Here is a 27197-nt window from a genome sequence, read left to right as displayed (position 1 = left end):
GCGTACTCACTGGTGAGCCTCGCGAAGCCGAAGTCGCAGAGCTTGAGGACGCCGGAGGCGGTGAGCAGGATGTTCTCGGGCTTGATGTCGCGGTGGATGGCGCCCTGGGCGTGGCAGTAGGCGACGGCGGTGAGCAGCTGGAAGGAGAGCTGGCGAGACTCCGCCTCCGACAGGCCCTGCGGGTGGCGCTCCAGCTCGGCCAGCAGCGTGCGCTCGCAGAACTCGAACACCAGGTGCAGCCGGCGCTTGCGCCGGAACACCTCCACCAGGTTCACCAGGTTCGGGTGCTTCAGACTCTGCGCACACCACCCGAAACTCGCTCAGTTCACTCCCACCTGTTACCTGCTACTCCCCGACGCCTCCACCAAGTTCGGGTGCTCCAGGCTCTACAGACAGCACGAGAAACTAAGCACAGACCCCAACACAACAATCAAGTTCACCTGCTCAAATATTACTGATTGTAAAATATTTTTTCAGAAACGTCTGAAACTTAGTTCGAAGAACTCTGCTCATTTAACCAAAAGATAGCTCCCCGGGTCGCAAATCAATGTGCATTTGGCTCAGCAGAAATCATACTGCTGAATTTTTGACTTAGAAAGGTAATATATAGGGTGTTCGGATATCCCCATTGCAGTCATTTAGCATTTGTGGAGGGGAGTGAGAACACATGTCCGAAAACGTAAAGTTACCGTCCTATACTAACACGAATTCTTTACAGACGAACGGAAAAACTGGTAGAAGCGGACCTCGGGGAACATCAGTTTGGATTCCGCAGGAATGTTGCAACACGTGAGGAAATACTGACCCTACGACTTATCTTAGAAAACAGGTTAAGGAAAGGCAAATCTACGTTCCTAGCATCTGTAGACTTGGAGAAAGCTTTTGACAATGTTGACTGGAATACTCTCTTTCAAATTCTGAAGGTGGCAGGGGTAAAATACAGGGAGCGAAAGGCTATTTACAATTTGTATAGAAACCAGATGGCAGTTGTAAGAGTTAAGGGGCATGAAAGGGAAGCAGTGGTTGGGAAGGGAGACAGGGTTGTAGCCTATCCCTGATGTTATTCAATCTGTATATTGAGCAAGTAGTAAAAGAAACAAAAGAAAAATTCAGAGTAGGAGTTAAAATCCATGGAGAAGAAATAAAAACTTTGAGGTTCGCCGATGACACTGTAATTCTGTCAGAGACAGCAAAGGACCTGGAAGAGCAATTGAACGGAATGGACAATGTCTTGATAGGAGGATATAAAATGAACATCAACAAAAGCAAAACGAGGATAATGGGATGTAGTCGAATTAAATCGGGTGATGCTGCCGGCACTAAATTAGTAAATGAGACACTTAAAGTAGTAAAAGAGATTTGCTATTTGGGGAGCAAACTGATGATGGCCGAAGTAGAGAGGGTATAAAATGTAGACTGGCAATGAGAAGGAAAGCGTTTCTGAAGAAGAGAAATTGGTTAACATCGAGTTTAGATTTAAATGTCAGGAAGTCGGTTCTGAAAGTATTTGTATGGAGTGTAGCCATATATGGAAGTGAAACGTGGACGATAAATAGTTTAGACAAGAAGAGAATAGAAGATTTCGAAATGTGGTGCTACAGAAGAATGCTGAAGATTAGATGGGTATATCACATAACTAATGAGGAGGTATTGAATAGAATTGGAGAGAAGAGAAATTTGTGGCACAACTTGACTAGAAGAAGGGCTCGGTTGGTAGGGCAAATTCTGAGTCATCAAGGGATCACCAATTTAGTATTGGATGGCAGCGTGGAGGGTAAAAATCGTAGAGGGAGACCAAGGGATGAGTACACTAAACAGATTCAGAAGGATGTAGGTTGCAGTTGGTACTGGGAGATGAAGAAGCTTGCACAGTATAGAGTAGCTTGGAGAGCTGCATCAAACCAGTCTCTGGACTGAAGAACACAACAACAGCAACAACCGTTCTATGACGGTTTAAGTTCAGATGTGTAACGATTGTACGTCTGCTTGGGGAAAAAAAAGTCTCAGCTTGTCCGGGTATCACTAGGGTAGACAGAATGACGTGTACTACGTCAGATGGTCACCTGATATGACTTGACGTCTGTCTTGCTGCGATACCTACTCAATGCCGCGCGGGGTCACGGTTCGCGTGGCTCCTCCCGTCGGAGGTTCGAGTCCCCCCTGGGGCATCGATGTGTGTTGTCCTTATCCTAAGTTAGATTAAGTAGTGTGTACGTCTAGTTACCGATGACCTCAGCAGTTTGGCCCCATAGTACCTTACCACAAATATCCAAGATCTATTCTGGGCCTGTGCGTCACCGATACTGTAAACATGATTCGGTACACATTTTCGGAATACTCAGGCATGCTGTTTGTGTATGGCGAAGATCGAGGTAACGGAAGAGCTGCTAGTCAACTGTATCACAAATATTTTCCGCAATCAGTACACAATCGCACAAACTTTTTGCCCTAATTACGCAGCGGCTCCGTGAAACAGGATTGTAGTGCTCCACGGCAACGCAGCTCGCCAGAACTTACATCGTGTTTAAGAGAACCCGTCAACGAGTACCCGAACAATTGCGCGTGTGATGTGTTTTAGTCACGGTATCGTCTGGGACGTTCTGCGTGAGCAACAATTACATCAGTGCCACTTACAAACGGTGCACGCTATAAGTCTAGCCGATTTTCACAATGCGTTACCTAATGCACATAATTCCTACACCGTTGCATCGACACACCCCTGTTTCCACATCGAGTACTGTTCACAGATGAATGTAAGAACACTAGTGACTGTGTTCTGAATTTTCCCATTTGTGGACTGACGAAAACTGTCCTGCCACGCATGTTCAGAGATTTCAGCTTCTGTCTAATATTCACGTTTGGGCAGGAATTCCGGACAGTCATGTGACTTGACCGTACCTCCTTCCACTTCAGCTAACTGGTCCCGCACGACTGATCTTCCTACAATACGTATTGGACTCGTTCTTGTAAGCGGTGTTGTTGGATATCCGCCAGGAAACGTGATTTCAGCGTGATGGCGCACCCCCTAACTTCTCATATGCGGCTGGGAGACACCTCAACAGACCATATGGTGAAAAATGGATAGGTCGAGGTGGTTCAACCGTCGCCACCGCGACCGCCGCATTTAACTCCTATGGACTACTTCTTTGCGGTCGTATGCAAAGCTTAACTTATGACCCTCATGTAGAGACAAAGGAAGATCTGCTGGCGAGAGTTCTGGCCGCTGCACAAGAAACCGAAGAGACACCAGGTGGGGTAAAGAGTACGTACCAGAACATCCTTCATAGGTGCAACGTCTGTAACAACGTTGGTGGTGACGACATCGAGCCGCTGTTGTAATGCATCAGTACTGTTCCGTACGTACAGTATGCTGCGTCCCCCCCTTTTTTAACAATGTAACCTGGTAATGTCTAAATGTTAATACAAACAAATGTGCTTAAGCGATGAATGGATGTTTCGTTATGTTTCATTTCGAAATGTTATCTAACAACTCTGCTGGGTCAGTCCTAATTTAGTTCCTCAAACAGGAGTGTATGAGTTAAACATCGGAATTGAAACCGTCGTAGAACGGAAACAGCGTGTTCCCGGTTATGGCTTCTTATTCAAAATCTTATGTACTCACTCCCCTCAACAAGTCCTGGAAGTTTGTAAGGCAATTTACGAAAACCTAGTATATCTTTTATACGTCACTTTTAATCCTATCTTAAGTTCTCTGCAAAAAAAAAGTAAATAAACTTAATACTCTGCACTCTCTGCAGAAATTTCACGACATCCGCTAAGTTACTGAACTGTAGGAAATGGCTTGCTATTCCTTACCGGCGTGGAAGATAGTATGTAATGTCCCAATGCATGGCATCCTTTTCATAACTATATATCTAACATATCAACATCATTAAGATCCCATATATTTCTAGCTTTAAGTGCTCAGTGATAAATTTCATACTCTTCCTCAAATACAACAATTTGAGTAACATTCGTAACTTTAAAGACATGTGAATAGACAATTTTTAATATCTATTCATGAGCCATATGTAGCTCGCGTTGGTGCCATTGGTAAGATGGCATTGTGTAATAGGAATAGTGGCATCTCGTTTTCTTCTTGTGTTTACTGACGCCACTACGTTTGCTAGCGTTGTCTGTCCGTGAGCGGCAGCAGCAGCGGTTATCGATATCTAGTATGATGGTACTATCTTTGAAGGGACATCAAGTGTTTTCCAGGTCGGGTGTATCGGTAGTTCGGTTAGGACGGAGCTGGAGGGAGGTCTGGCAGCGCTAGGACATGCCGGGACCACTGGTGGCACGCAGGCATTTCCGGATCAAGGGGCTGTAGTTGCGAGGGCTACAACCTCGTTGTCCACCGGACCCAGGACATTTGAGTTGAGTGAACATTGACCCAGTAGTGGAACCTCCACTATTTTGAGATCACGCCGTCTGTTTGTGCGTTGCTGCTCACAGGGTCGCTGAGACGAAGAGAAACGAGTGGAGTGCTTGGAGTTGGCGAAATTAATTATCCATCCTCCACTTCTTATTATTAAACATTTAATTCCTTGCGTTTATTCATGAAGTTCAACCAGCGGTATTTTTCTGCCTAGTGTCCGCTAACGCCCCAGTTACCTGCCCTGGAGGTTTGCGTATTTTCGCGGCAGTGTACCTGTCCTCGCCTTGCCGCTGCTGTCCGGTAAGGCGTGTAGCTAGACAGCCTCCTTGTTTGTGGTTTGGATATGTTGTTTCTGTTGGACTCTTTTGGTCGTAGTGGTTCCGTCTGCTTCTGGATGTTCTAAACGCCAGATTCTGAGGACGCAGTACTTTCCTCCGGTTCCGCCTTGCCTGGGTTATTCCACTGTTGCATTGGTTATTAGACTTCAGGTCGATTGTGCAAGAGTGTCGGTTGTGTTTAAACTGTCACTAGTTTGAGTTGCCATCCAGTTGAGTGAATACAAGTCTTGGCTGCCTGCCTCATCGGTTACGAAGTTGAGCGACTTTCCTCGGCCGATCCTTGGAGCACTGTCTGAGGCGCATCTCTCTTAGTTTGATCAGATTGTGATGATTGTGTTTTTTTTTTAATATTTTAGTATCTCTTGGAGAAGTTAACTGTTTTTAAGAATTCATTATCCAAGCCTTCAGCCCTTAAATTGTTTTTGAGTTATCACTATTGGGGCCTTCAACCGACAAATAATTTGCATTCCTGGTCAAGGAGACCTTCAGCTGTGAATGCAATTTGGCTAAAGAATTTTTTTAATTAGATTTTGTCTCTTAATACTGAAATTTTGATTGTGTTTTTCTGTTTAAAAAAGATTAGTATCTCTTGGAGAAGTTGAACTTTTTAAGAATTTGCTATCCAGGCATTAAGCCATTAAATTGTTTTTGAGTTATTACTACTGGGGCCTCCAGCCGAGAAATAATTTGAATTTCTGGTCAATAAGGCCGTCAGCCGTGAGTGCAACTTGCTTAAGAATTTTTTAATTAGACATTGTGTCTTAATAGTCAAGTTTTATAATTGTTCCTTATTGTCACCCTCATTTGAAATTGTACGTGACTTTAAAAAAAAACTGAGCAAACAATGGTAACTGAGTAAGGCCCGTCCACAATTCTTCCTGCCTTCCCTAAGGCCCACGTCTCAACATGTTATCAGTGATGGAATAACCTCCATCTGTTATAAATATAAGACGTACGACAGTGACTGGTCTTATAAAAGTCGCTCCACGGACCATAGAAGAATGATAACGTGTCTCTTTATATGTTGTCTTACTCTTTGATCATCGCCTGCGGGTATGTACTGCTCAGAAGAAGCCATAGGTGTCAACTTTTTGAAAGAATCTGGTGGTTCCCTGCTTGCATGAGATATCAAAATGGTTCAAATGGCTCTGAGCACTACGGGACTTAACATCTAAGGTCATCAGTCCCCTAGAACGTAGAACTACTTAAACCTAACTAACCTAAGGACATCACACACATCCTTGCCCAAGGCAGGATTCGAACCTGCGACCGTAGCGGTCGCGCGGTTCAACACTGAAGCGCCTAGAACCGCTCGGCCACTCCGGCCGGTGCATGAGATTTCAAGACACCACCGACCACCGATAGTGATCCTTCTATCAGTGGGGTATGTGAAGCTGAACAGCGTAGATTTTAGAGGGAGTCATCGGAAGTCGATGGTGAAAACTTCAACCCCACACCATGTGTGTAGCGAAAGGAGGGGAGGTGCGGAAGGAGGGTCTGCCTCATTCAACGATAAGCAACACATAAGATTTTTATAAAGTAAGAGCTGAAATTGCTAGCATAAAAAGATTGATATACATGATGGTAAACATTAATACAGTATAAAAATAATTTTCCACGTCAATATTTATTTAAATATGCAAACAAATAAAAAAATGGAGCCTTGGCTGACCAAGCCCCACAGTGTTGTAGAAAGATCCAGAGTAGCTGCCTTCAGCAACTGTTTGCACTTGATCTTATGCCAATTTTCAACGTAATTACCTTTATTTTTGAGCCATTTTTCGAAACATACCTCTCAAGTAATTCATACTACAATGTCAAAGATTAATTAGATAACCCAGAGCAGGGGCCGGTAGAAACGAATATTGTTTAACAATAAACAATTGCCATCCTATAGCAAAGTGTTACAGTTAAATGGATATTTTTCCATAACCCTATGCCTGCGATTGTGATGAATACTTCTTCCATCTTCTTGAGCTCTACCTCTTATTCGTTGTGGAGAGATGTTGACTCATCTGTTTCAGATGGGTCAAGAGTACAAAAAAATTCAATAGAATGGCGGCAGGGTGTCCTGATGCCAGCTGTGTATGTGTGTGTGTGTGTGTGTGTGGTGTGTAGTGTGAGTGAGAGAGAGAAGGTGTCCTGATGCCAGCTGTGTGTGTGTGTGTGTGTGTGTGTGTGTGTGTGTGTGTGTGTATGTGTATGTGTGTGTGTGTGTGAGAGAGAGAGAGGGAGAGAGAGGGGGAGAGAGATTTTTTAGATGAAGTATAAACTTAGGTAGACTGCAGGCGACGGTACGGTCACAAATAGTCATCGTCGTGCATAGGGCCTCTAATTACGGAATCAAACCGACATGTCCCTGACTTTTGACGATCGTCGACTTCGCTGTTATAGTGAACATTCGTATTTCTCAGTAACACTCGTAGTTTTGTGGTGAATTTCTGTCTATTTTGACAGAGATTTAGATTGGAATTTTTTGAAAAAAATGCTGTGTCATTTAAATGGTGTATGTTCTCAGGTAAAATAACAGTATTTGTGTCACGCTTGCACAAAAATAGCTGCCGGAAGTGTTTTCGTATGTACTGATAGCAATAAATTTACCAGTAGTGTTCATATAGTTTGACAATTAAAGCAAATAAACAAGCCATTCATTTTATTACATTTCTTTGAATATATTTCAAAGCAAGTTCGTGGTCATCGGGTACACGAACGTAACAAAATTATTTCATTACGAAATATTGAATGTAATACCAACTTCCTAGTGCTTTGTCCATGCCAACTGCATTTTTGGAAGGAACGACATGGTCTGCGTGGAAAATTTCAAGTTTAAGGCATCACAGGACGCTACCGCACGCAACTCATAATGACATACGTTAGTTAACAACAGCGGCGTGCATAGGAGAATACTGCAGGAAATAAGAAGTATCCCCCCCCACAAAAACAGAGTGAAAACATCGAAAACATTCTCTTTGAAATAACATCACGTTCGAAGAAGTAAATTAGAACATATTCTGAGATATAATCGATTATTATAAGGAAATATAGAAACACTATTACATAATAAAATATCATTATATTTCACCAAGGTTTCGATTACCAAGCCTAATTTCCAGTGTTTTAAATCAGCTCTGAACACCTGTGAAGTAAATGTTCGTGAAATTCTGTCAAAAGTGCATTTTCGTATGCAATAATTACAGCACTTTCACAATAAACGATATCAATTAAAATAGACAGAGAAGAAGAATAGCATTGCCTTACCATAGTACTTAGTGTCCAACACATTCATTGTGGCAAACAGATAAAGAACAGTTTAGACAGTAGCTAACACTATTATTAAGTATTAGACCTAACACAACAGACAAGTTGGTTTCAAACTGACGGACAGTTTAGTACAAAATCTTTCGTGAGCTGCCTTAATAGTTGTCTTCATGAGCACAAGTTCGGAGAATCCTTAAACTTGATTTCTATATTTGATTTATGCGTTTAAGTCAAATGCCGAGAAAGGACGGATTCCTTTTCTCATCCTTCCGCAGCCCGAGCTGGTGCTCCGCCTTTGATGATCTCGTCGTTGATCTGCTGATCTTTCTTTCCTACTCTGGTGCTCCATAGTCGATGACTATGACAGGCTAGTCTGGTCATAAGGCGTCAGCCTCCTAAGTTTAATGCTAATCCTACGCACCAAGCCTCGAGTAAATCGGTGACGTCCTTACTTTACCCTGAGGACATTTCGTACCCGAGAATGAAGAGAAAGTCGGTACACTGGCTAAAAGGCGTTACCGTTCACTAGATATTAAGCAACGAGGAACAGAGGAACATGATATTGGTGATTATAGAAAATTCCTGGAGAGCCCCCGTTTGACATCGATGCGAACAGCAACCTACCACAAAAATTATGCGAATATTCTGCTGACGATGTTTGAAAACATTCTGGTGATCCGTTGACGACGGGCTTGAGCGGTTAAATACACATAAGGGCCGAAGAAATTGGTATAGGTATTCAAATACAGAGATATGTAAACAGGCAGAATACGGCGCTGCGGTTGGCCTATATCAGACAACAAGTGTCTGACGCAATTGTTACATCGGTTACTGCTGATACATCGGCAGGTTATCAAGATTTAAATGATTTTTAAAGTCGTACTATAGTCGGCGCACGAGCGATGGGACACAGCATCTCCGAGGTAGCGAAGAACTGGGGACTTTCCCGTACGACCATTTCACGAGTGTATCGTGAATATCAGGAATGCGGTAAAACACCAAGTCCCTGACATCGCTGCTGGCGGAAAAAGATCCTGCAAGAACGAAAGCAACGACGACTGAAGAGAATCGTTCAACGTGACAGAAGTGCAATCCTTACGCAGATTGCCGTGGACTTCAATACTGGGCCATCAACAAGTGTCAGCGTGCGAACCATTCAACGAAATATCATCGATATGGCCTTTCGGATCCGAAGGCGCACTCGTATACCCTTGATGACTGCACGATACAAAGCTTTACGCCTCACCTGAGCCCTTCAGTGCCGACATTGGACTGTTGATGACTGGAAACATGTTGCCTGGTCGAACGAGTCTTGTTTCAAATTGTATCGAGGAGATCGACGTGAACGGGTATGGAGACATCCTCATGAATCCATGAACCCTGTATGTCAGCAGTGGACTGTTCAAGCTGGTGGAGGCTCGGTAATGGTGTGGGGCGCGTGCAATTGTGGTGAGTTGGGATCCCTTATATGTCCAGATACGATTCCGGCAGGCGACATGCACGTAAGCATCCTATCTGCTCACTTACATGCCCACTGTGCATCCCGTAGAACAATGCGACGCCCCGCACGTCCAGAATTGCTACGAGTGGTTGCAGAAACCCTCTTCTGAGTTTAAACACCTCCGCTGGCCGCGAAACTCCCCAGAAATGAACATTATTGAGCATAACTGCGATACCTTGCAACGTGGTGTTCAGAAGAGATCTCCACCCCCTCGTACACTTACGGATTTTTGGACAGCCCTGCAGGATTCGTGGCGTCTATTACTTCCAGCACTGCTTCAGACGAGTCGACCCCATGCCATGTTGTGTTGAAGCACGTATGCGTGCTCCCGGGGGCCCTACACGATATTCGGTAGGTGTACCAGTTTCATTGTGCATATAAGAACGGAGAAGAAAGCCTCGGATCCGGACAGCCCGAAAGTCTCGATACCTTCGGTCTTCCGGACGGAAACCACGTATCTCATAGGCTGAAAGAGGCCTTTTTTTTGTTGCTTCTTCTGTAAGGCCTCTTTGGTGACAAAGTGAAAGAATGTCAAGATTGTGTAAATTTAGCAATTGTAAACTTACCAACAGTTATTTCAGTAATGTAAATGTAACGCTTAAATAAGTCGTCTTCTTTAAAAAGTAATAATAAAATAAAAAGTATATAAATAAAAAACATTTGTCCCATACCTGCAAAAAATTTTAAAAAAGTGGAAGGATAGTCTAGAAGGTAAAGCAGTGAGTTCGTAGCCTCTTGTATAAACAAAAAGAAAGAAAAGAGAGTGGTCAGCGAGTCTGACCGCCATGCAGCGAGTTGGGTGTCGATTCCCGGCCAAGTCGGACGTATTCTCCGATCGGGAACTGCGTGTTCTCTTGTCCTCACCATCATCTAATCATGATCGATACCCAAGTCCCTCAATGTGACGTTCTACACGTGCAGGGAAGGGGAAGACGGTTCCGGCTTACGACGACGACGTACAGCAGGTCGAGCGGTTGGTGCATGTGAGTGGGCATCCATAGCTGCTGTAAAATGACAGAAAATCAGGTAGAATAAAGAGAATATACACTCCTGGAAATTGAAATAAGAACACCGTGAATTCATTGTCCCAGGAAGGGGAAACTTTATTGACATATTCCTGGGGTCAGATACATCACATGATCACACTGACAGAACCACAGGCACATAGACACAGGCAACAGAGCATGCACAATGTCGGCACTAGTACCGCGTATATCCACCTTTCGCAGCAATGCAGGCTGCTATTCTCCCATGGAGACGATCGTAGAGATGCTGGATGTAGTCCTGTGGAACGGCTTGCCATGCCATTTCCACCTGGCGCCTCAGTTGGACCAGCGTTCGTGCTGGACGTGCAGACCGCGTGAGACGACGCTTCATCCAGTCCCAAACATGCTCAATGGGGGACAGATCCGGAGATCTTGCTGGCCAGGGTAGTTGACTTACACCTTCTAGAGCACGTTGGGTGGCACGGGATACATGCGGACGTGCATTGTCCTGTTGGAACAGCAAGTTCCCTTGCCGGCCTAGGAATGGTAGAACGATGGGTTCGATGACGGTTTGGATGTACCGTGCACTATTCAGTGTCCCCTCGACGATCACCAGTGGTGTACGGCCAGTGTAGGAGATCGCTCCCCACACCATGATGCCGGGTGTTGGCCCTGTGTGCCTCGGTCGTATGCAGTCCTGATTGTGGCGCTCACCTGCACGGCGCCAAACACGCATACGACCATCATTGGCACCAAGGCAGAAGCGACTCTCATCGCTGAAGACGACACGTCTCCATTCGTCCCTCCATTCACGCCTGTCGCGACACCACTGGAGGCGGGCTGCACGATGTTGGGGCGTGAGCGGAAGACGGCCCAACGGTGTGCGGGACCGTAGCCCAGCTTCATGGAGACGGTTACGAATGGTCCTCGCCGATACCCCAGGAGCAACAGTGTCCCTAATTTGCTGGGAAGTGGCGGTGCGGTCCCCTACGGCACTGCGTAGGATCCTACGGTCTTGGCGTGCATCCGTGCGTCGCTGCGGTCCGGTCCCAGGTCGACGGGCACGTGCACCTTCCGCCGACCACTGGCGACAACATCGATGTACTGTGGAGACCGCACGCCCCACGTGTTGAGCAATTCGGCGGTACGTCCACCCGGCCTCCCGCATGCCCACTATACGCCCTCGCTCGAAGTCCGTCAACTGCACATACGGTTCACGTCCACGCTGTCGCGGCATGCTACCAGTGTTAAAGACTGCGATGGAACTCCGTATGCCACGGCAAACTGGCTGACACTGACGGCGGCGGTGCACAAATGCTGCGCAGCTAGCGCCATTCGACGGCCAACACCGCGGTTCCTGGTGTGTCCGCTGTGCCGTGCGTGTGATCATTGCTTGTACAGCCCTCTCGCAGTGTCCGGAGCAAGTATGGTGGGTCTGACACACCGGTGTCAATGTGTTCTTTTTTCCATTTCCAGGAGTGTATTTCAAAGTATGGTATACAAGGGGCGCTCCTAGGGAGGAAGTTACCAAGTTTAGGCCAGTGAGAACGGACAACTAAATAAGCGGGCATAGGAAGGGGAGGCGGTTGATGATAAGTTATGGTGGCGGCCGGTCACGCGGAGCAGAACCAGAGGTTCTGCCTCCAAAATAAAAAAGAAAAAAGTCTCTGTTAGTCAAGCTCTGGATCACAAGAGAGAGAAAGAGAGAGAGAGAGAGAGAAGCAACTGTATTCTGCACTGTAGAACGCTCCAGCGTCCACGCACGTGACGTGTATCCCAAGCACGCTATTGGCTAAAGCCGATGAACCCTATGGCGTGAATTCGCTAGCGATTTCAGCAGAGGGCTCAATGCGTCTTTTGTCAGCAGCTTTAACTGGACAGAACTTCCTCGGTTCTGAAAGGCAGGCAACTTGTGTCACGTAGGCACAGCGGAAGTTGCTCTGGGAAAAAACTTGTAAAGATTTGACTGGGGCCTTTGAAATAAAATTTTATAAACAAAATCCCTACATACTCCTTGACTGGCTACCAAGTCAACTGAAAAGACTTACAACTCGGCGGCAAAACGTCCTGAGGTGGGGACTCCCATCAGTACCATACAATCATTTCATTTCATAGTTATACTGCTCATCTGTTACCGCCTTTCACTAATGTGAAACTTTTCTTCGTGCATAAGTTGAGTGGACACTACTAAAATTTCATCATGTGCTGATAAAGACAATTAAGTATGCAGATAATGAAGTAAAGTTGGCTGAGTCAGAAGAAGAACTACAATTTATGATATAAAGGAGCGTAAAAGCGACAGAAAGATTTCATCATGAAGGTTTTGTGAAAATATCATTGGAAGGAAACTCTCTGCAAAACGTTAAATGTATGTGGTGCCTTGGATGCCTGATGACAGAAAATGTAAACTGTAAGCAAAAAGAAAGAGGAAAACTACTGGGATAGTTTTGAAATACAGTTGACGAGAAAATGAAATTAACTAGCGGAATGAAGAGTTAAGAATTATTTCTAAGAATAGGAGAGGAAAGATAACCGGGGAAATTATAAGAATTAGGAAAAGACTTTTCTTGGGACACGTACTACGAATACATTGTTTGCAGTGAAGAGTCATTGAAGGAAACACTGCAAGGGAAGAGACGTACAGCAAGAAGACTTGGAATAATGATGACATTAAAATAAACGAAGTAAGGAAGAAATACGGGACCGAGTAAGGTTGAAAGCGTCAAGTTGATACCGATGGTAAAACACACCAAAGAAAAGCAGCGGTAAATAAAACGATGACGAAAAATTCCTTGTTTTCGGACGTACTTGTTTCCTGTGTAACAACGCAAGACGAATTGTTAAGCATCAAGTGTATACACTAGCTGCACTAGCTGATCAAAACTACCTGGACCCCCCCCCCCCCAACTCCTCTCGAAAAGGCCACGAAGGCCTAACGGTACCGACCGGCCGCAATGTCATCCTCAGCCCACAGGCGTCACTGGACGCGGATATGGAGGGGCATGTGGTCAGCACACCGCTCTCTCGGCCATATGTCAATTTCCGAGAGCGAAGCCGCTACTTCTCAATCACGTAGCTCCTCGCTTTGCCTCACAAGGGCTGAGTGCACCCTACCTGCGAACAGCGCTCGGCGGACTGGATGGTCATCACCCATGGTCACCCATCCAAGTGCTAGCCCAGCCCGACAGCGCTAACTCCGGTGATCTGACGGGAACCGGTGTTACCACTGCGGCAAGGCCGTTGCCCCCCCCCCTACCTAATGCTAAATTGACGAGTAGATGTCACGTGAGGAGGACCTGCCAGCACAGACGGAGGCGGGGAGTATTGTGTTGTCAGTAGAGAAGCAGGAACAGCAGAAAGGCTCTGTCAGCGGTCGGGAGAACTCAGTGGTTTCGAACGGGGACTAGTCGTTGGATGTCATTTGAGTAATAAATGCATGACGGACAATACAACACTTCTAAAGTCACCCAAGGCGACTGTTGGTAATGTGCTGTGAACTAAAAACGCAGAAGAACAATTACAGCTAAACCAAGACAAGGTAAAGCTCATGTGTTCACGGACTGGGACTGTTGCGGAAGATGGCTGTAAAAAGTCATACGAAATCAGCGGAAGGAACCATTCGTGAGTTCCAAAGTGCCACAACGATCGTGCGTAGGGAGTTAAAAATGGTTGAGTAGAATGGGTTGATATCCTACACACTTCTACTGTATATTCATTGCTAAGCGACGCTTGAGCTGGTATAAAGAGCGAGGCCACTGGTCAGCGGATGATTGGAAACGAGTGATTCGGAGTGATGAATCGCGCAATAACCTGTGGCAAACGAAAGGAAAGTTTTGGATTTAGCGAATGCTTGGAGCACGTTACCTGCCATCATATGTAGCTCCAACAAATGAGTACGGAGAATGTGGTGTTATGGTACGAAGGTGTTTTCCGTAGTTGGAAAACTTCTTACAGCGCTGTGAGCTGCCTGTAGTAGAGGGACCTCTGTTCCCTACATCAGTACCTCCTCTGGTTTCGGCTCGTGAGGTTAAATACCTACACAGACATTCAAACACGTCATTGAAAGAGTTCGCAGCAGAGCTCAAGCCGTCATAAAAGCAAAGAGTGGACACACCCCATATTGATGTCCTCTAATATGTGTCCTGATCAGATAGAGTAATTGTTTCTTTTATAACAACGCAAGGTGGAAAGTTACTCACCACGTGTATAGTTAGGAAACGCATTTCGATTACTTGTGTTGAAACACAGAAATTGTCTACAATTTTATTCGGTTCTAGTAATAAATTCTGCTGTCTTGGGAGCAAAATAACCCATTATCGATGAAGCAAGGTGGACTAGCACAGGTGAAGAGGGCATTTCTGTAGGGAATTTTGGGATGAAACTTCTGAGGCTGTTCGTTTGAAGCACAGAATTCCATGGTAGTGAAACATGGACTGTGGGGAAAAAAGGAGAAGAAGGGAATCGAGGCGTTTGAGATGCGGTGCTGCAGAAGAATGCTGAAAATTACGTGGACGCGTAAGCTAAGACATGAGGAGTTTCTCCAGAGAACTGTCGAGTAGTGGAACATGTGGACAACATTGACAATAAGGAGAGACAGGATGGTTGGCCATCCGATATCAGAGAATAACTTCCATGGAAGGAGACAGAGCTGTAGAGTGTAAAAACTGTAGGGAAGACAAAGACTGTAATATATCCAACAAATAAATGAGAATGTTGGACGTAAGTGCTATTGTGAGATGAAGAGATTGGAAAAGGAGAGGAGGTTGTGTTGAGACACATCAAGTTAAAAGACTGATGACAAAGAAAAACAGAATCCTCAATTCAAGAAATAGTCGATACTGCAAACGTAATAATAACATTCTTAGCCACAATATGGAATCGAAATACTAACATTCTAAGCATGAAAGAATAATTAAACTAGCGAGAAAAATATTCATACTGTACCAAAGTATTATGAACTATAGGAGTTCTGCATCAACTGAAATAAAGTTTCCATGGCCGAACGGTTCTAGGCGCTTCAGTCCCGAACCGCGCTGCTGCTGCGGTCGCAGGTTCGAGTCCTGCCTCGGGCATGGATGTGTGTGATTTCCTTCGGTTAGTTAGGTTTAAGTAGTTCTAAGTCTAGGGGACTGATGACCTCATATGTTAAGTCCCACAGTGCTTAGAGCCATTTGAACTATTTTTTAAAGTTTCCAAAATCAGTATATCACTCTGGAATGAGGTGTACGCTGCTCTGAAACTTTCTAACAGATTCAAACTGTGTGCTGGGCCACGCCTAGGGCCTTTTTATTTCACAGGCAAAGCTCTAACCGACTAAGACATCTATTCACCTCAGGTTGTACCACCAGTATTGAAGCTGTGAGACCGGGTCGAAAATCGTTACATCTGACAGTAAGTTTCGGGCAAACAACATGATTATATATGTCTACAGGCTTTCGTGTCCGTGCCATTGATGATAAAATAAGTCATTGGACAGCGTCAAATTCCTCTTCAAACTTATTCACTGCCCACCAGCAAGGAAGCTGTGAGAGCATGTCGTGAATCGTTACATCTGACAGTAAGTTTCGGGCAAACAATATGATTATATATGTCTGCAGGTTACGGTGTCCAGTGCCATTGATGATAAAATAAGTCGTTGGACAGCGTCAAATTCCTCTTCAAACTTATTCACTGCCCTGAGTTTGTAGAAAACTTACAACTCAGACAGGTATTTAGACGCCGCTTAGCACCACACCCACCCCAGAACCCTTCTGCTCTCAACACTTTGCATCCGCTTGCATCCCTCACCAGTGACAGTTACAGCTTGTTATCAGTGCTAGATTTCCTTAAGAAAATATTGACGGCCTACAGCTGTACTATCTTTCCGTAAATAGAATCTTCAAATGAAGTGATAACAATAATAATGAAGCAAACAATAAGAACGAAGTACCTGCTGCTCAATGTGTAACGTTGCTCGTTGTGTCTAGAGTAACCAGCTCCACGGGCAAAATCTTAATGAAGAATTGTTTAAGAGATACATTTCTCAGTCAACACAAGATTAAACACTTGCTCCGAACTGCAACCGACGTATATGACCACCTCCATAATATGAGAGTATGAGAAGTAACGTTTAGCTGCTGTAAAGTATGTATCGACGAAACAGGAAGAACAGTAAAAGAACGTGTTAAATAACACGAATGCCACACTCGGCGGCTGCGGAGCACCAAGAAGAATTTGATCAACTATGCATTTTAAGAACATACGCGCACTAACCAAAGAAAGAAATAACTCTAGGCGGAAAGCCCGCGAAGTAACTGAAATATAGAAGAATGAAAACAGTTTCAATAGAGATGATGATTACAGGCTTCCATCTTCGTGGCTACCCTATCTCCCGGAAGTAAACATGCAGCCGTGCCTAGAGAAAAACAAAAAATAGCTACCAGGGAAAGGTGATAATATATTGGTTTCTCCCTCTATGGCGATATCTGCTTTCAGTACTTACCTAATCACGACAGTCCTACCGAAGAGTTTTACCCAGTAACTCCATTTCTCCGAAGTCCGTCCCCGGTAGGTGAGTGATGCCGGCACGGTAGTTCAGCTATTAGAAAAACTGAGTGAACGGATCAACAAAGAACCTGATCGGGCATCATCGGACGTCAGGCCCGAACAAATTCAACAACGAGCAATATAGAACAAAATGAGATCCAAACAAAACAAAAAATCAGGGCGGCAGAATGTAATCCCAAGGGCCCGGGTTCGATTCCCGGCAGGGTCGGAGATTTTCTTCGCTCAGGGACTGGGTGTTGTGTTGCACTAATCATCATCATTTCATCCCCATCGACGAGCAAGTCGCCGAAGTGGCGTCAAATCGAAAGATTTGCACCCGGCGAACAGTCTACCCGACGTGAGACCCTAGTCATACGACATTTTTTAGTTCTCCGAAAAAGTGCGGGAATATAGCTTTTTGTAAGTGAATGCGACACTGTCTTTCGTCATTGTTTAGCCATCCAGAAACAGCAGTGGAATAGTGAAGGAGGCCCCCACCAAAGGGGTCGAAACGTCGAGCAGTGAAGAAGAGTAAAGAGGTATATGACGCGGCCTATCAATTCAGAAGATTTTGTCGTCAAGGTGGTTGTACACTTATATTCACATATCGTTCCAGCAAGCATTCTTCGAGAGGCAAGAAACTTAACATTAGTCTTCCGACTCGTTTATACCGAAATTAACAGAAAAATATAATAGCCAGCAGCCCAAAGATTCGCTTGAGTATGACATTTCTTTACATGGCACAGCCCTATTAAAAATGGCATACCTTTCCCCTCCTCCGATCATAGACTCTTTTCACTCAGCTAGAAATACAGGAATCTGCAGTTTAATATTGAATTTCAGCCACTTAGTTGATTAATATTTTTCATACACAAAATATTGCGAGAGAAAACGTAACGACAGGTCATATAGCCCTACATTACAATTTACGGAATTCACTCTGTATCCTTATTCAATCAACGTTCGCTTTAGAGCCAATTTCTCAAATAATTCTTCTATAAAACGATAGTCTTCTCTCTCTGTGTGTGGCCAGTTTGATAAAATCTTCTGTAAGATTTGGCTCTTTGATTTACTTATTTCTTCAGTAGTAATTTTACAGTTCTTGATAACAAATCCAGTGCTTATAGCTGGAGAGTCCTAAAAATAATCGCTTCGACATAAGGATTAGTATGTTCAACAGTATACTACTGTGCGTCTCTCTGGCTGAATAGTCCGTGTGAAAAAGACAGATGTACAACTTAAGGAATCCAAGCGCACTGTTAGTGGGTCAGTACGATCTACTGTTTACCTATTTTAGGTCACATCTCACCTCCTGATAAAAACAGATGAGTGCGCCACTACGTGTATACCAGAAGATTTTTGAAAACCCCGACCTTTCAATATTTAACGATGAATTTCCCGTGGAACAAAAAAGTTTAAGCTCAAGACAACCCATTCCTATCACAGATAGGTTTCTTGCTGAAAATGAATGCAATCCATCGATGAATGGAAACGCTGTTGGTAACAAAATGACGTCAACAATATCTGAAACTTCCTTACATGCAGAAGAACCTCTGGATTTGACTAGCCTAGGGCAATTTGAAATACCCTGAACCGTATCCGAACGGGCGATAGAAGACTTCCAAACACCCTCCATAAGCGGGACAAATCTTCGTCACTGACTGTGGTGCGGAACGACAAATTTGCTCATGTTGTATTAACATGTCTCATATATGCCTACAAACGCCCTTTCGAAGATATCCTAACAGTGAAAAACTGTGCCTACACCTGTGCTAGAGGACTGTGTTGCATTATTGATTGCAGTAGTTTAGTAATCTTTCTACATCTACAACTACTCTTTTGATTCAAAAACGCTTAATTTATGTCATACGATAAACAAATAAGTAAATAAATTTATGGATTTGTAGAAGATAATTGTGCTCTGTCAATAATGATATTTTTGAAGACCCAACCACTCCTTTACAGCTGTCAACACCAACAATTGTGTGAAAGTCAGTTTGCTCTCCGAACACAGAGCAATGTTTGTGCGATAGATAGCTGAATATAGGATGTCGTCTCGTCACTTGCCTTCGGGAAAGCATCCTGAAATGTCAGCAGGTTGTCAACAAAACGAAATAGTCTAAGAACATCATTGCTACTAGCGATATACGAGCTGGCAGGCAAATTCATTAGCTCTGTGGGGCAGTTCGCGAACGATGCAATTACGGAAAGAGATTCACTTCATTACACTGTTGTCATTAAATGCATAGGATATAGTCTACGCTTAATACAACGAGAGTCAATGTAAACAAATTAAACGAAATGCGTATAAACAGACAAAATACTCGATAGCATTTAATTACACGAACAGTGGCTAGACACTGAATCATTCGTAGTTGTTCGTAAAGATGTAAGGTGGAACGACACATAACCTATCCATTCAACACTAAAATAAATAGCTGAAAACAAAAGAAAAAAGTATTGCTCGCCCTATTCTTGTGTATTATTTCTCAGTCTGTGATCCTATCGCGTTGTATCAAGGGAGAAGCTGGAAATAACTTACAGAAGAGCTGCAGTATACGTCAAGAGTTTGGTTGTCTTTGCGAGAGCATCACAGAAATCATAGCCTGTAATGGGAGAGCCTACAACAACAGCTCTGTACATCATGGAGCGTCTCACAGTGGACATTCTGGCAGTTAGCATTACACTATGAATCAAGAGACTCATTATTTAATCCAACGTATGTCTTGAGAATTGATTATGATAGTAAAATTAAAGAAATCCGGCGTATGCAGTGGGATACCAAAACCTAACACAAACGCAACTGGAGGGAGGAGAAATTATTCCAATATTCCATGTACCCCCTACCACACACCGGGCAGTGACTCGCCGAGTACATATGCATACGTAGATGCAGATACAGATGCGAAATTCTTTTTCTAAAATCCTCTTCTGTCACCAAAGGTATTCCTAAACCTTCTGAAATGTTCAAAAACTGTGAAATCGTCTTAACCTAGATAAAACAAAACCAAGAGAATTAAAATTCATGTGAAAAAGCATGAAACAAAGGTGCACGAAAAAATACTATAAGCATAATTATAGCACCTTATCGCAACAACCTTCGTGCAGGATAAAGATCTCCGGGTGGCGTGGCGCAGTGGTAAATCGATAAAGCGCTAATAAAGAACCCCGTTTCTGACGTTTGGTGCCGTAGGAGTTAGCGAAAAAGAAAAGCGTAAGAAGGTCTTTACTTCAGTAGGCTATGAGCTAATAAATACGTCGTCAGCAGTCACATTACGCGCATCGCGATTAAAATGCAGATATGTTGTACGTAATGTTTTACCAACAACAACCCTGCGATAGAATTACTCGGGTTTGCAACCTTTCAAAGTTACATCAAACAATTAAAACACAACAAATTCCCAAGTGAAGGGGGCCTTATAGCATAAATTATAGAAGCTAGTGGAGATGTAAGTGTGAAAATTATAAAAGAAATACTGCATATCAGGTTAAAAGATGATACTAATATTTGTTCATTTTAAGAAAAGCATAAAATTCAATAAATAGAGGCTTCCTCCTCAAAACTCTGAAGATATTAGATATTTCCAAATTGATATTAGATATTTCCAAATTGTATTATGAGTCTGACAAGGAGGCGGTTTATCACCAATATTATCCAACTGTCCGCTGAAAAAAGTTATTAGAGAATTGAACATGGAAGAAAAACAAAAACCTGATAACAGAAATTGGGTAGAGCGAAAGAAGCAATAAACTGTTTGGCCTTTGTAGACGATCTCGTAATAATAGAAGCAACCCCAGAGAATCTGAAAAAAGGAAAGGCTGAGAAGATAGGTCTACAAATATCGTTTCAAAAGACAGGATACATGACCAATGGAAGTAACTAATCAAGAATTTTAAGAATTAAGTAAGAGAACATCAAGAAAACAGACAACATTAAATATATTGGTGAGAATATAAACATAAAAAGTTTAAACAAGCAAAAACAAAAAAAGGCAAATTCCATACATCAAAGTGAGAAATCTATACAATAAAAATGTTTTTCTAAACATGGTAAATGAAGGCTTTATAATACTGTTTTATATTAGAAGTAGTCTATGGATCAGAGACAGTTCTTTCATCCGAGTAGAAAAGGGCAATAGAAAATTTGGGAAAGAAAGAAAGAAGAATCCTGCGAAACATTAGGTCTAGTCAAGAACATAGACGGCAAATGGGTTTCCGGACCAAATAAGAAAATATATTCTTTCTGTCCTTAACAGCTGAAGTTTGGAAATTTTTGGTAAGTTCTGTGGGACCAAACTGCTGAGGTCATCGGCCTTAGGCTTACAGGCTTGATCTAACTTGCACTAACTTACGCACCCATACCCAAGGGAGGACTCGGATCTCCGACTGGGGCAGCCACGCGAACCGTGGCAACGCGCCTTAAACCGTGCGGCTACCCAGCGCGGCTTTTTTACAGATGACATCAGCAAAAGATGTATTAACACATTATGAACTTCAAGAGAGAAAGAAGGAAGAACGATGAACAAAGAATGTCCACTAATTACTCCATAACAGGAAAACACACAAAAAAGTACTTAGAACAAATGCAGACTCTACAGGTGACCTTACTCAATAGAGAAAAATTCTGACTAGCAACCAAGAAATTCAAAGGTTTTCAGGAAGCCAAAACAAACAAAAACAGCTGTTGACAAATGATCATAGTGAAAAAGAGTTTATTACAGCAAAATGAAAGAATTTTGGTGGAAAATGAAGGAAAAGAGAAACAAATAGTTATCTTGGTATGATCCTTAGTTGAGCGGCAACGACATTAAAACAAATAAATTCAAAACCTGGAAGCACATGAAGAAAACTGAAAAAGTAATTACAAGTAAAATAATCGATACGGAAAGGCACGGATAACTGCAAGAAATTTTGTGCACTGGCTAAAAGAATTTGTTATACTTCATAGAACTAACTTTTACTACGTAAAAAATAGATTATGACGAACAAAGGGCCTTCATTCTGACACAATCGACTTGGAATAGATCGGGAAATCGCAACCAACCTGTGAACAGTAAAAAGACCAGATGATTCAGACGAGTCACACATATTTGGTGTAAAGCAAAATGTAGAATTAGGGGGTTCCGCCTAGATGAGTGGAATTAGAAGGGAAAAATGCATCTGGTCCTTTGGTGCCTGCTTATCGTAGGGAGCAAATTATTAAGAACTCATAAGCCAGATACCTATACTACGAAATGACTTGACGACACAGGGGGAGACCAACTGTATCACAAATACTTATAATCCGTCACTTGGCTGAAAGCTACACACAGGTCCAAGTTGTGATCGCAGATCACAGTCTAATAATGAATAAAAGTAGTTGAAACAATGTGCTAAAATAACAGAGACCTTATAAGTAAGTGGAACATCAAAAAGTTAAGAAACTTATGACAAAGGTATCAGTCTGAGGAAGAGCAAAAACACTGAGGGACATTCAATAAAATAGGAACGAAAAGTAATAAGAAAAAATAATTAGCCAGGTGAAACCAGTAAAAAATTAGAATTGAGGGACTACATACATATGTGTAACAGAAGGAACTTTCAAACTTATAATTGTTAGATGGATTTGACGCAGTGTGCACAATATAAATGAAAGCTAGGAGCATATGACGCTTATAAAAGAGAAGTAGAAATAACTAAAAGCAGATGGCTGACAAAAGAAAGTAAATAAATGGAAAATCAATGATTTTTCGGAAAATATGATTCCATTTGCAGGAAAATTAAAAGTTACACGAAATTAAAAGGCAGACGTCTGCAGAGTGGGCGTCTCAGTCTCCATAAGTTTGAAGTTTGATAATTTTTCCAAGAGGTTGTTATTTTGAAATAACACTTTATTAAGTACTACTAGCTAATTTCAAACTTTGTTCGTTGCCAAGAGCATCTATAAACATAAGAAAACACGAGAATTAAATGGAGGTTGAAATTTAAAACGCTTTACTAACGCACTGCATATAACTATGCATCAGTTATGTACTCCGACACTTCCTGGCAGATTAAAACTATGTGGCGGACCGGTCCCGAGTTCGAGTGTCGGACCGGCACATAGTTTTAATCTGCCAGGAAGTGTCATATCAGAGCACACTCCGCTGCAGAGTGAAAATCTCATTATGTATGCTGTCGCTTACCTCATACCACTTAACGAAGTTCATGTATCTACATCTACATCTACATGGATCCTGGCAGAGGCTTCATTGAACCTTCTTCACAATAATTCTCTATTATTCCACTCTCGCACAGCGCGCGGAAGAAACGAATACATGTATCTTTCCGTGCGAGCCCAGATTTCCCTTATTTTATTATGATGATCGTTCCTCCCTATGTATGTCAGCGTCAACAAATATTTTCGCGTTCGGAGAAAAAGTTGGTGACTCAAATTTCGCCAGAAGAAAAACGCCTTTGTTTCAGTCGTGTCCATCCCAAATCCTGTATATGTCGGTGACTCTCTCTCACCTATTTCGTAGTAATACAAAACGTGCTGCTCTTCGTTGACGTTTCTGGATGTACTTCTGGTAAGCATCCCAGACCGCGCAGCAGTACTCCAAAAGAGGAGGGACAAGCGTGATACGGACCTATAATTCAGTGGATTACTCCTGCTACCTTTCTTGAATATTGGTGTGGTCTGTGCAACTTTCCGGTCTTTGGGTACGGATCTTTCGTCAAGCAAGCGGTTGTATATGATTGTTAAGTATGGAGCTATTGCATCACCTTACTATGGAAGGTAGCTGCTTGGTATAGTCTTGACCAGAAGCCTTGCTTTTATTGATTTAAGTTGCTTCACTACTCCAAGGGAATCTATTTCCAATTTATTCATTTTGGCAGCTGTTCTTGATTCGAATTCTGGAATATTTGCTTCGGCTTCTTTGGTGAAGCGATTTCGAAGGGCTGTGTTTAGTAACTCTGCTTTCGCAGCACTGTCTTCGATAGTAAATCCATTGTTAGCCCACCGCGCAGAGAAGGCACTATCTGTGTCTTGCCGCTAGCATATTTCACATACGACCAGAATCTCTTTGGATTTTCTGCGGCAGTGATGTCTCCGCTAAATTACAAGCATTTGTAAAAGATTGTCAATCTTGGAAATTTCACTTTCGTTAAAATTTGGCATGCCTTTTTCGTTCTTCCCGCCATAATGTTCTGACCCATTTATTTGGTATAAATCTCAACGGCTGTCGATACTATTTCTTTGAATTTAAGTCACATCTGGTCTACACTTACACAGTTAATTTTGAAGGAGTGAAGATTGCCTCTCAGGAAGGCGTCAACGGAATTTTTATCTGCTTTTTCTAATAGATTTATTTTTCGTTTATTTTTGGAAGGTTTAGGGGTTACAGTATTCAGTCTCGCTACGACTGCCCTGTGTTCACTAAGCCCTGTATCCGTTTTGATGCGCGTTATTAGCTCAGGATTATTTGTGGCTATGAGGACAAGTGTGTTTTCACAACCGTTTAATATTCGTTTGGGCACATGCACTAAGTGCTCGAAATAATTTTCGGAAAATGCATTTAGCACAATTTCGGATGATGTTTATGTGTATCTTGTGATTGAAACATGTGTTTTCACCACCACATCGAGGGTAAATTAAAGCTACCACCAACTATAATTGTATGAGTACGGTACGTGTTTAAAATTAAACTCAAGTTTTCTTTGAACTTTTCAGCAGTTGTATCATCTGAGTTGAAAAGTCGGTAAAAGGCTCTAATTATTATTTTATTCTGGTTGCCGAGAACGACCTCTGCCCGAAGTACCTCTCAGGAACCATCTGCTTCAGTTTCGTAACAAGATAATGTTCTTCTAACAGCAGAAAACACGCCACCGCCAACTATGTTTAGCCTATCCTTTCTGAATACCGTTACTTTCTTCACAAAAACTTCGGCTGAACTTATCTCCGGCTTTAGCCAGCTTTCAGTTTCTATAACGATTTGAGCGTAAGTGCTTCCTATTAGCGCTTGGACCTCTGGTACTTTCCCAATACAGCTACGACAATTTACAACTTTTATACTACGTTCTTCCTATGTTTTAACTGCATCCTTTGAGACTGAAACCCTTTTTGTATTTTCCAGAGACACTCTAACTAAAAAAACCGCCAGCTCCTCGCCACACAGCCTCTGCTACCCGTGTAGCCGCCTCCAGTGCGTAATGAACTCCTGACTTATTCATCTGTTGTAAGTAATCACATTGTTTTTAAGAAAACACCACAGAAGTGCCGTTTAGAGCCTTTCATATATCGTGGTTTCCATTTAATTCTGGTGTGTTATTACGTTTATAGATGCACTAGACAATGAGCAAAGCTCTAAACTACCTGATAGTGCTAAAAAAAGAACAACAGTCTGGTGGGAACGATGTCATTCTTAGAATTAAACACTAATTTGTTAATACTTGTAGTCAGAATGGTTATCAATTACGTTTAGAGACGAGAACAAGTACTAACAGCGTATTAACAGTATATTGTATAGACTTGAAGAGCTGCCTCGCAGTGCAGTAGAAGGGGTGAAATTAATATATCCCTAAGAAGAACTTTAGCAAAGTCTCAAGACTTTAGCGCAGCTAAAAGACCTCACAGAACACAGCAAAACATCTTGGAAGTTCCAGGCCTTCAAAGCCGCAGTTATATAGACAAAAGAGGTTAAAGAAACAATGTAGGGGTTGAATATATCAGACTATAAGACGTCTTGTATGTACTCTGCGTGCGAGGCGCGCATTTTGTAACCTGCTTGGATCTCTGCTTTGAAATAGGTGACCATGCCTTGGAAAACAATACACTGTCGGCTATAGTGTGCCCCACGGTGGATTTCTTCCTGTGGTGTTGCAAGCAAGAAGTCGTTCGTCTACAAAACTCTAGTAGAAACTAAAAGGAAACGGGTAGACTGTAATAGAAAGGAGACCCCCCGCCAACTAAAACCTTGGTTGTGGTAAGAGACTGATAAGTAACACTGCACTAAGGCTATGTTAAGTTAGAAGGCGATAATGTAGTTCTGAGTTGGAGAAGCAGACTAATGTGAATGCTAAATAAAAGCTGTCGTAGCACACTGATATCCAGCGTGACCTGATGTTTACTTTCACACAATATTGAAAGCACATTGCATGTTTAACGCGCTTTTCGTCATGAAAACTAAATCTGCAGAGTAACTTCAGAAAACCTCTAGTAGATTACGGACAAGACTCCAAACAGTATTTTGATGCAAATCATGTACATATACAGGGTGTTACAAAAAGGTACGGCCAAACTTTCAGGAAGCATTCCTCACACAAAAAGAATGAAAATATGTTATGCGGACATGTGTCCGGAAACGCTTACTTTCCATTTTAGAGCTGATTTTATTACTTCTCTTCAAATCACATTAATCATGGAATGGAAACACACAGCAACAGAACGTACCAGCGTGACTTCAAACACTTTGTTACAGGAAATGTTCAAAATGTCCTCCGTTAGCGAGGATACATGCATCCACCCTCCGTAGCATGGAATCCCTGATGCGCCGATGCAGCCCTGGAGAATGGCGTATTGTATCACAGCCGTCCACAATACGAGCACGAAGAGTCTCTACATGTGGTACCGGGGTTGCGTAGACAAGAGCTTTCAAATGCCCCCTAAATGAAAGTCAAGAGGGTTGAGGTCAGGATGTAAGTAGGCTGTTTAGGTTTTTAAATTGGTAACGCCACGTAGCGCACTGTATGAAAATCACTGGCTGTGCTGTGTGCAGTCTGTGGCTAGTTTGCATTGTTGTGTGCCTTTGTAGTGTTGGGCATCTGGATGTTAACAGCGCGTAGCGTTGCGCAGTTGGAGGTGACCAGCCAGCAGTGGTGGATGGGGGAAGTGAAATGGCGAATTTTTGAGAGCGGATGATCTGGACGTGTGTCCATCAGAAACAGTACATTTGTAAGAATGGATGTCATGAACTGCAATATATATTATGACTATTAAGGTAAATACATTGTTTGTTCTATATTAAAATCTTTCATTTGCTAACTATGCCTATCAGTAGTTAGTGCCTTCCGTAGTTTGAATCTTTTATTTAGCTGGCAGTAGTGGCGCTCGCTGTATTGCAGTAGTTCGAGTAACGAAGATTTTTGTGAGGTAAGTGATTTGTGAAAGGTATAGGTTAATATTAGTCAGGGCCATTCTTTTGCAGGGATTATTGAAAATCAGATTGCGTTGTGCTAAAAAATATTCTGTG

General features: G+C 42.8%; 1 protein-coding gene across 1 annotated transcript in view; it reads right to left on the bottom strand.

Moving 5' to 3' along the window:
- The window catches only part of LOC126238113 (cyclin-dependent kinase-like 1), a 247032-nt gene that overhangs the window by 44652 nt on the left and 175183 nt on the right, over window positions 1-27197 (bottom strand). Inside the window, exon 3 of the mRNA XM_049947768.1 lies at window positions 11-296. Coding sequence (XP_049803725.1) covers window positions 11-296 — 286 coding nt within the window. The remainder of the gene's footprint in view (window positions 1-10; window positions 297-27197) is intronic.

Source organism: Schistocerca nitens, chromosome 1 (genome assembly GCF_023898315.1).
Source record: "Schistocerca nitens isolate TAMUIC-IGC-003100 chromosome 1, iqSchNite1.1, whole genome shotgun sequence".
Lineage (NCBI taxonomy): Eukaryota > Metazoa > Arthropoda > Insecta > Orthoptera > Acrididae > Schistocerca > Schistocerca nitens.
Note: the sequence above shows the minus strand (reverse complement) of the source record. Positions and strands in the feature narration are given on the sequence as shown.